General features: G+C 40.6%; 1 protein-coding gene across 1 annotated transcript; it reads right to left on the bottom strand.

Annotated features, from left to right (window-relative positions):
• LOC131784842 (polycystin-1-like protein 2) lies at window positions 1-9,167 on the bottom strand. Its single transcript, XM_059101669.2, has 11 exons — window positions 8,631-9,167; window positions 7,973-8,113; window positions 7,698-7,823; window positions 7,181-7,420; window positions 6,828-7,070; window positions 5,552-6,316; window positions 4,906-5,142; window positions 4,201-4,550; window positions 2,950-3,859; window positions 2,577-2,748; window positions 1-2,315 (listed from the first exon to the last, which is right to left on the bottom strand). Exons 1-11 carry the CDS (start codon window positions 9,105-9,107, stop codon window positions 472-474), a joined length of 5,505 nt encoding a protein of 1,834 aa, XP_058957652.2. The 5' UTR covers window positions 9,108-9,167; the 3' UTR covers window positions 1-471.
• Window positions 9,168-10,894: the final 1,727 nt, after the last annotated feature.

Genomic DNA, 10,894 nt, shown 5'->3' with positions numbered 1-10,894 from the left:
TTGTATCAACATGGTATCGTCTACTCGTAGGTATGACCAGACTAAATACAAAACTTCTATTTTTTCACTCCTCTCTTATTAACAATAGTTCTTTTCAAGGATTCTTTTTTTAACTTATGTATCCCGACAGATTTTTGAATGAACTGTTTTAATGTCTTGATCAGGTGTTGAGTGGTTTCAGAACTATTTGGGCCGCAACTGAATCAGCAAATTTTACCCTTGTCGAGTTTTTCCTGGGAATGTAGATGAGAATAAAAGACAAAAGCCGAAAAGTGAATGAAAGTTATAGAAAAAGAAGTCTCCCGACTACGATATTTGCAGGAGCAGACGACCTTCAAGGAAATTTTAAAGGGCTCGGGGAAAATTATACCTCAGCCATCTCCTTGACAATTGTTGTTTTTAAGGGTTCTTTGTTAATGTCTTCATAACTCAGATGTGTCTTTAAATATTAATAACTCTCTGTTTTACTGGTTACTGTACATTTTTTGTCATGTAAATCTCCTGGCGAGTGGGTCTGTGCCGCCGTTTGTAACCATGATGACGATGACCTTTCGGCCGACTTTTCTTAGTTCTCTTTCTCCTTTCTTCCTCTTTTTGCCAGATGTCTTCGAGGTAGCTACCAAGAGAAAAGAAATATGACGAGGTTCGATTGTCACAGTTCAATGATTCTCCTTCCTCATCCAGCCAATGAACAGCTTTTTTCGGGGTTTTTTCGTACAATGATGAATTACTGACAGCTGAAGTGAGTGACGTCACGGATTGGCGCATTTCACGGCCAATCTGAAGAATCGCTTCCTTAAGGTCACTGAGCGATACACTTTCGCACATTAAGTCTGACAGGTTCTCCCTGGAACCAGTCTTGACAAGATGATCTGCTTCTCCACCATTCCTATCATCGTCACCTCCAATATCATCCATAGAGTCTAGAGAGGCAAGTTTGGCTTCTTCGCTCTGAGACTCTTCTGGTCGGCTCTGCAAGGGAGCCTCGTCTTCAGACTGTTTTCTGTCTCCACGAATAAAGCTTATGATTCCGTTAATTGTTTCCTCTATTAGTTCCAAAGTGTCATCTTTTACTCTGTGATATTTGTCCTTCATATAATCTGCCACGAATGCCCCCAGCTCGGCGTCGGCAAACGTTTCTCCATCATCCATGTTCTTGACCTCGTAGTAAGACTCATTTAGGATCGCAAGAAACATATTTAAGAGAACCATCGCCATGGAAAACAGATATCCGAAGATAAACAACGGAGCAATGAATCTGCTTGTAGATCGTAATTCATCCAAACGCATTTCGCCTCCAAAAAGCAATAGCAACATGGCTCGTAAACAGCTGTAAAATGATCTGTACGCATCGACGTCGGATGAAAATACCAAAAATCCAACTTGAGTGTAAGCTAACAGAATTGTAACGAATACAATCATAAAGGAAAGCACATTGTTGGCTGCCTTCTGCATTGTTCCTAAAACTTGACAAACGTGGCTGTTAAACTTAATCAGCCTTAAGAACTTGATTGTCATTATGAAGATGACGAAAGAAAGTACATACGTTTCCATATCTGACATAAACTCAATCTTGTCAGGGCTTGACGTCTGGAAGGGATTTTCTTGAAGTTTTTTCACGTACTTGCTCGTTTGAGATTCTTTGATGAAGAAGAATACCAATGAGCAGATTGTGCTGGCGATCTGCAAAAGTTCCAACCAGTTCCATACTTGTTTAAAATAAGAGCATTTCTCACGACGCAGTTTTCCAATCTCCGCAAACAAAAAGACGATCAGAATTATCATTAACAGAAGTTGGCAAACTTGAAAGAGCGACCTGGAGTCAGGATTAGACGAGGCATACAGTGATAGAGTCTTAATTGATACCCTGGCACTGGATCCACCTGTCGGGAATCTTTCAAACAGAAGTTTTATAGTAGAAAAGAGTGAGCTGGACGGTTCAAAAATGGTAAATTCAGTGAAAACAGCCATGGTTAGGTCATCAATCCAGTTGTCTTCCTCTAAAACTCTGATAACTTTCAGTGCTGTACGAGAATTATACCCAAGATCCGCAACGTACCCTCCACCGACAAATGTAGCCATTTGGCCCCCAAAGGGTCTTACTTGAAGATCATCAGATTTGAGATACCGCCAAGGCTTAGGACACTGATTTTCGAGTTCGTACTCTGTGTAAAAGGCTGTGGCATTTTTTACAGGGATCCATCCTGGTCTGTTGAATTGGGATACGCTTTCCGTCTCGCTTGTGTAGAAAGGAACGCATCTAACAAACTGACGTGCCAGGGATGGTTCTTTCTTTGCTATGGTGCAATTCTTTTCTGTTGAGAAATACAAAATAATGGAGATTAATGAAATGTAAGTAGATGCAGCAATCAGCCTCAGCTGCATGCAGTGCATAGCAAATAGGATAAAGTCTGCACTCTAGCCAATTGTCTACGCCAGTCGGAGCTTATTCCGGTTTCTATAGCATGAAGTGACTAGAAGCACTGTTACTCCCGCTGGCTGATACGCAAGTTCATCTGGGAATAGTTTGATAACTAAGAAAAAAAAATGAGAAAACTAACCATTGTCCTGCTTACCTGTTTTAATCCTTAACTGTCGCATTCTCGGCATACCGACTAAGTAAGCTGCTCGATTACTGAGGAATCCTTCCTTGTACTCAAAGCTGCGGCTATTATACCAATCGACTTCATACAAGTTTGGCACGAGAAATTTCTTTGACCATTCCCAGAAAGTTGGGGTGTCTTTGACCTAAAAATCACATGCACAAATGTAATTTTAAATGGGAGAATAGAGCAATATTGAAAGACACCTAATCAATGGCTTCACGAAACGGAGATTACCAAAGCGTATTGCATGAGATATTTGCTGGAAAACCCCATATTTTATCTCAATCTTCTTCACAATATCCTGCCAGAAATTGTTGTTGATAATGATTTTAAAAAATCTTACCTTTATGGCAAATGTTTGAAAAAGGTTGTCCATCGACTGAGTAACCATGAATCGTTCAACACCCCTGTTGCCGTAGCACACCACCATCATAAGAAGTATAAATATTCCAAAAAGAGTAAATTCTACAACCTTGCGACCAATTTGAACGAGACTGCCTCTAAACTTTCGAGCCCTCTCAAGTTCTGACTTATTGGGAGTGATGACCTCTCCAGCCGCGTTCCTTTGAACTTCTGCACCCATTATTTTCTCCTGTTCTGGAGGTTTCTTCACCAAAACAGACAGTATGGATGCAACCAATAGAACTTTGAGTGGCTGCATGACTATGGCATCTTGAAAGAAAGACACCATTACTGACACAAGCCATTCATTGGATGTCTCTGCACCCCACATGAGACTGTAGAATACAATAAACGCAGCTGAAGTCAGGGTTGCCATGGTGCAGATAAACCAGGCAACGTAGACAAACCAATGAGGTAAGCATCCTCTGCGTTTTGCACCATCATCTTCGTCATTGCCTGTTTCCTTCGCTTTTAACTGTCTGAAGATGGTTACAACCAGTACGTTAACAGGGATAGCAACTATACTACTTTGGATGCCGATCTTAATCTGTGTAAGACTCACTTTGAGGGGACCGATCTGCACCGCGTCTCCAGGTGGTGTACCGAAATTGTAAAACATGGCATTGGTAACCATGGCAGCAAATAGAATAGAAATACAGCATGCCAGACGCTGAGCCCGAGTGAATGGATTATGTGGTGGTCGAGTGAAAATTGACAACCAGAGATGCTTGTCTCCAAGGCTTGTGGCTGTTCTCGAGTAGAATAAGTTTTTGAAACCTGAAATCTCGTTCTTCCCAGAGACTTTTAACTCAAGATTCAACTTCCCGTCTTCTTTTTCCACCGCAATCCATCTACAAACAAGAAAAAAGGTATATCGAAATATCCATCTGCATGCTGAATCAACGCCTAATATGTGGATTAAAATTCGTTTTCAGCTATATGAGTAGAAGGTCCTATTAGACAGGTCTGAAGAGTTCGTGCTAGTGCAGTTATTATGCACAACACCATTCTCCTCTCATTTAATTTTCCTCTCATTTTAATTTTCCTCTTGAATAGAAGCATGCACCGAGTTAATAAAGTTGTAACCCGTACAGTTTTAACGTACTAATGATTAACACATGCACCCCGAAAAGAGTAACAAATACTCGGTATTGAACGGACCGAGGTTGAAAGGATCTGAGGAGTGATTTACCTGTTCGCCACGAAATGTGCTTTTTCTCCTGTCGACATGTTCACAATGAGCACTTGCGTCAAGAACCAAGACGGATTATCTCCGCTGTTGTCGTGCCAGATACGGATCTTCTCTAGTGAACCAAGTGCCTCTGGTAGACTTAGGGTGAAATTGTTGATGCTGCCTCTAGAGAAGAAGATCTTCTCCGACTGAGAATCAGTCAGGGTGATATCCTCTGTATTTCCATCGCTGCCATGAATAGCCAAACCCACATTTGCGGTAGTTCCATTAGCTCTCCACATACCAGTCTGTATGGATATAAGGTATTTGTTGTCTCCTTGATTCTCGTTGATGCAAACGTTTGCTATCACCTGAAAAGAATAATGAGATCGAATTATAACTCATTAGTTAGGTCGTAATTCTTAACGATATTTTTTTTCTACCTTTAATTAGGCACAAGTTCTTGTATAGAAGGGAAGACTATTTCTCAGGATGAAAACGCCTCATAAGACGTTAACTTGCACAAATAAAGAGCTATAAAGCCATATTTGTTCTTCGCCGCTCATATTAAATTTCTCTGCTACCATTTCGTTAAAATATGCTAAAATTGTGGCAAAATTTACCCTGAGGAACATGTAACTAACATATATGGAACATGTAACTAAAAATATATACCTCGATGGCAATTTTACCGATGAAGATCAAAACACCAGTTGGTTTTCTTACCCTTAACTCATCGCGCTTGTCTTCTCTCCTGGCCAATATAAGACCGATTACATAGAGTCCAAGAAGGGCACAAACTGTGGATAGCACAACAAAGTTGCCTGTCTCAGCCAAGCTGCCAAATGCTGCAAAAACTTTGTCGAAGTCTATGGGGTTTGGTGCAACAAAGAAATCGCCACCAAATGCAGAGAGATGAGTACATAGGCAGTGTAGCTGTTTCGAGTTTGACTTCGGTCCAACCTGTATGGAATAAGATATCCAAACAGAGACACAATGCGTCAGCGAGGAAACAGAACGAAAGTTAAGTAACAGATGACGACTGTGTATGTCATTCATTTTGCCTTTGGGGAAAATCGATATCAGGAATTGGCTACTCGACATTTCACCAAATGTAATCACCATAGTAATCCATAGCACGACTCCATTTGATAAATTTTAAAGATTTGAAATGATTAATAAAAGAACTGCAAATAAAATGATAAATGCATGCAGTCTTGAAGGTGATGCTGACCATCGGTTATCATTACAACAAAACGTACTACATGAGCGCACATGACTGTTATTAACCTAACACCTCCACAGAATGAGTGGGAAAAAGTTATTATACAGTTTTTTCAGACCAACAGCAGTTGTCAGCTTACAAACGCACCTTGCATCCTTCTCCCGTCCATTTCTCTTTCGTTTCTGACCAGTACAGGCAACCGCTTACAGAGATACTCAACGAGTAATTTACATCCGTAGAAGAGTCGTACTTTGGGACTATAATCATAGGTGTCGGGGGAGGTGTGGTAGGAGGGTCTTTGACATCTACGCATGACCTTTTCATGCGTCCATGGATGAGACCACATGATCTTCTTTTTCGCTTAGAAGTGATGTTTGATTGAGCTTCACCATCTCTTTTTATATATCGAATGCCAAGAAAGTGAGGGCCAGTATGACCAGATATTAAACTCGAAAATGTGAAAGTGTAAGGATCCGAGGAACAATTTAGCATGTCCGAAGATTTACCACTGTAGTTAGTACAGGAAGACCAATTTGGGATAGTAGTGTTAAAAACATTACGACGAGGTGTTGGTTTCGTTCTGTAGTTGACGAAGACATCCACCCGTCTCCCTTTCTCAGGCTTTATTTGTATCGTTACTTGCACTTCGTGAGATGAAACCAAAAACCTGTGGTAGCGAAGATTTGACGTTCCATTACTTGGTTTAAAAAACAAGCTTTCGGCTGAGCTGTTGTCTTTATCGGAAGGACCTTCCTGGCTCGCTATTGGAATAAATAGCTCAACTGGTTCCTGAAGCCCTGAGATGTTTAACGCATCACCTCCTTTAGACTTGAGTTTGAAGTCAATAACTGAAGACTTAACCGTTTTTGCGCTCATATCCCATGTGAAGGGGTTATCCTTAAATGCCAACATCTAGTTCAGAGAAAAAACATGTAAAAGTTGCACATTACAAAACTTGCGACACGTGCACGTGTTTCATATCCATGCATCACAAGGTCCAATGCTTCCTGTTGGTTAATCTACAGACCTGATTTGAGTTTGTATCCAGGAAGAAATGATCCAACTTAGTTTAATCTAAGATCGAAAGGAAAAGCCAAGTTTTCGTTGATGAGACTTTTTCTAATTCCTTTTTTTCGGAGAGAACACCCCTAGGCCAATTTTATTTGAGGTTGCAATACGACAGCGCTTCTTTTACGTCTATTATTTTCTGGATCCGAGCAAGGAAATGACCAGCACTAAAAAGAGGTACATGATTTGTTTAAAGTTAATTTTTCCGACAGCCATCTTTGATCTTTCCTTCAGTCAAACTAGATACTGGGACAAACAAGATTGTTCTTTTGTTGATCATCTATGTATCCTGAGATGACTTGTAAGCAGACGTGCGTTACAAATGCAGTGCCGAAAGGTGCATAATAATTCATACCTGTGAATCAACGGCGTCAGGCCCATTGTTACCAAAAAGAGAGTCTGCTGAGGGTAAAGCCACACCGTTGGAGCCCTCGCCAAGCTTCTTGCCTCCCATATCGGAGCTTCTTTGACGATCTAGCACAACTCCCATGGACTTGGTCTTGAACACAGTGGGCTTTTCCCCCACAGCTTTTGTGGAAAGCAGGCTATCTCCCACTTGTGACACCAGATTTAAAGCATTTTGGGCCCTTTGCTTGCTCTGTATCACGAAAAACAAAAAACGTTTTGGTACATTCTGCTATACTACAGTAGGATCAGTGCGTAGTCCTTAAGGCAAAGTACGTGGTCAGAGGAAGATGAAAGATTTACCTTTTCCTTCATTTCATCCGAGTCAACCTGGCCTTTGTCAGAATCTATGTCTTCTTCATCTTCTCCTTCAGCATCATCACTCTCGGCCCCAGCCTCACCAGAGGCTACTCCAAGTACGTTTCCAATTCCACTAAAGAGACTGGTGCCTAAACTCTGTACCAATTCCGTGTCCATCGAACCATTTGACATTTGAGATGAAAGGAAGTCCACGGTGCTACCAAGCAAGTTCAAAGCCTTTTCCTATAAGTAAAATGATATTTCATGTTTCAAAAATTGTCCAGGGCATTAAATGCAAGAAGAAAATGCATGACAGGAATAATTCGCTAAAGGTTGATTCGAAGAAATGTTGGGAAAGTCTTACATGCCAATTAATCTAGCAGCCTACGTCTGGCACCTATCCAAAGCAGGCTGGGGCAGTAGAATGATCTACCTTTTGTACATAGACAGCCTGAATGAGTATAAATATCTCAGAGCAGCTGCATAACAAATTTGTTAGCAAATACATTGCAGTTTTTACCTGAGAATCCCCTGATATTCCATCGTCATTATCTGTGGCCATAGCGAGAACTCCTACCACCATCGTCGCCTGCTCTACACTACCGACTTTGATATTTTCCATTTTGTCGATCAATGAGCTTTTGTACTATAGAACAAGGACTAAAGTAAGTAAAAATGGTACGTATGTAACATTGTTTTGATTGTTTGATTGTTTTGCTGCTATAGAATCATGCAATGGATTACTAGTAAGAAGCATCCTACTCATGTTAGTTTTCCACAATTCAATAAACTTACCGATTGAGCACCATCTGAATCACCAGCTGCAGAAAGCAGGGCAAAAGCCATCTGCATAGCTCTATCAATATCTCCGCTTGCAAATAGGTTATCCAGTTGACCTTGGGACTCCATCATATTTGAATATTTAGGAGGTGTAACCTGAAGGAGAAAGATAAGCAACACCAACAGTTTTTTTTTGAGAAGATTTTCACCAAAATAGTCGGTAATTTGTGAAATGGTGTTTCATCATATATCAGCATAGAAGAACGCAACTATTCGATGCCTCATAGTCTGAATAAGAGAGTGGTTAAATTGCCTCATAAACTAATTTTTAGAGTCCTGGATTTTTCTGTTTCCTTTGAGATGGGGTTCACAGAACCTATTTTGGAGATGTTCGTCGACTGATTTAGTTGAACATGAAGATTGTTTCTGTTTGGTCTTAGAGAAGCTATGACAACCTTTTACGTTGGTAAGTTACCAAAGCGTTTTAATCTGTCATTGACAATCCGTTTGATATTAATACGGGTCAAAAACGAAGGAAAAAATGTAGCAGAATCAATATCAAGTTACTTTTTCCGATCGTGAGGAAAAAGACAGATCCAAGTTTCTAGATGACACCTTTATGATAATGATGCTATAAAATCGTTATTGTGAAATGCAACGAAGGATAATTTACCTGAACAGCTAAATACACAACGGAATAGTCACCGAGTGAATCTAAAATTTCCAACCGTAGGTCAAGGGAATAATTTGTCAGTTTGTCTCCCATTGGTAGCTCCGTTGTCACGTTTGGTTGCCATCCTGTGTGAAAAGCTACAACGCCAAACTGAGTTTTGTAAGCAAATTGATAAGTGAGAGGCAAGTCAGAATCTGTCCAGTTGGCACATTCCACATGAAACTTTGTTGTGATTGCTTCTCCACTCGTAGGATCCACGAAACATCCAGTGTTGTCGCTTTGAGAATATGGTGGGACATTTGTATGAAAAACGTAACTATTTTCTGCGTAATTACCATCGTCCAACCAGGCAACCATGAGTAGTTTGTAAGTTTGGTTGGACAGCAGGGCACTTTTTTGGTAAAGTGCGTCTCCTTTTTCTATAATCAGACTTGGACCTGTCAAGGATGTCAGAGATATGTTTGCCAAGTTTCCCATCGCTCTCCACGATTCATTGGAGCTCTTGTTAGATTTGACGAAAAGAGACCATTGATGGTGTCTGAGAAAGGGACAAGACATCCCCGAGCAATGAGCTTCTAATGCAAATCTCTTCCTAGTGCTGACTTTCTCTTCACAGTTTGCAACACATCTAAGTGAAGATGACAGAAATGTTAGCTGACTCACTTGAGCTGCTGGCATGGAAAGGTTTTTAGGATATCTGTTATTATGAGCTAATCAGATGTGCAGCTCCATATTTAATAAAGGACGGAGCAAAGTTCTTTGAAAAGTGACCTATGTTTAGTTTGAATAAACTTCCATGAACTACCGTACGCTTTTTATATTTCTGGAGAATTTGGCTTTCACTTTTCTAGCTCGCTATTTCTAATCTGCGTTAAACTCCTTAATTTTATTTGCTGCTCCGCTATCTGAATTTACTACTGTTTGAGGGGAATGTTCAGATTTAGTGTTTAATTTTCATGGTCTCATAAAAGGCGCATGCAACACAGACAAGGTAGAGGACATAATCAGATATGCTTGGAATGAGGCCACTCTCACCTGATTGCAAATGATAAGTTTGTGTCCACGAAGATTGTGTGAGATATTAAAACAGATCTCTTTCCTTGCGTTACAAGTACTTGAAAAACATACGCTCGCTTAGCCACCATGAAGTCTGGATTTATTAACACACTTTGTGTGTTTGTAGAATGCGAAATTCCAGGATCATAAGCAAAGCATCCTTTAGCACTCGTGTAGTTGAAAAAACGAGACCCATAACCAGCCACAAAGGTTGCGTTAGACGTAGTTTCGTTGCGCTCTCTACAACTCCATAGATACTCCAAGTTAGGTGCCTCAATACCAAATGAGGTACCCAGTACACCAGTAGTTACTACACTTAGCTCAATAGGACCACCGCCCTTAAAGGCCGTGTTTGGGCCGGAAACAAATGCTCTCAATTGAGGCAGAATTCTTATAAAACCAAACGTGTAAGAGATGGCTCCAATTATTGCTTTCGGTTTTGCAGACACACGAACATAGGTAAATCCCACGGGCAGGTCAGGAGTCACTGTTATGTTAGCTGCATTGTCAACGAGGATGACGAAAGGAGAAAATTGTCCGGTATTTTCATCCACTGTGGAAAGTTCCCATTCGAAGTTTAACTGTGTATACATTGCCATGGTCGAATTTGACTCAGATGACGACAAAATTGCATGAATTCTGTATGAATGGCCTGGAAGTATTTCTTTTGCTCCCTCTAAGGTTGTGCTCAGGTTCAGGGAAATATTTGCAAGAAATTTTGTTTGGTCGGCTGTTATACAAATAGAAAACAAGCTAAACATTAGTATGCGATATGTAAGGAAAACGTCTTTGGACAAAAAGAAAACTGCTAGTCTTGGTTGTGGAGTGGGGTTTGGGTGGTCCAAGTGAAAAGTGGGAACTAAAGTGTACATATGTCTAACAAGTAAGTGACGCCCACACGAACGAACGATTTTTTTTTTATAGTAGCACAAGTACGTTGTGGTTCCACATCCTCTTAATCCAGTTCAAATTTGCATCTGGTGTGCTGTCTTTTGTGTAGGGAGGGAGAAGAGAGAACCTTGGCAAAAACAGTCAGAGTGTGAGAATCGATAACAATAAACTCAACCCACTTGAGACACTAGGGGCTCGTTTCTCGAAGTCCCTGTTATTACTAATCCCGACAGGCTAATTTTTGTCGATTACGCGGTTCCATTCACGATTGGGATATCGATAGCATTAATATTCAAATATCAATGATATCAGGAAAT

Source organism: Pocillopora verrucosa, chromosome 7, assembly GCF_036669915.1.
Source record: "Pocillopora verrucosa isolate sample1 chromosome 7, ASM3666991v2, whole genome shotgun sequence".
NCBI lineage: Eukaryota > Metazoa > Cnidaria > Anthozoa > Scleractinia > Pocilloporidae > Pocillopora > Pocillopora verrucosa.
The sequence above is the reverse complement of the archived record's forward strand: the minus strand, read 5'-3'. Positions and strand labels throughout refer to the sequence as shown.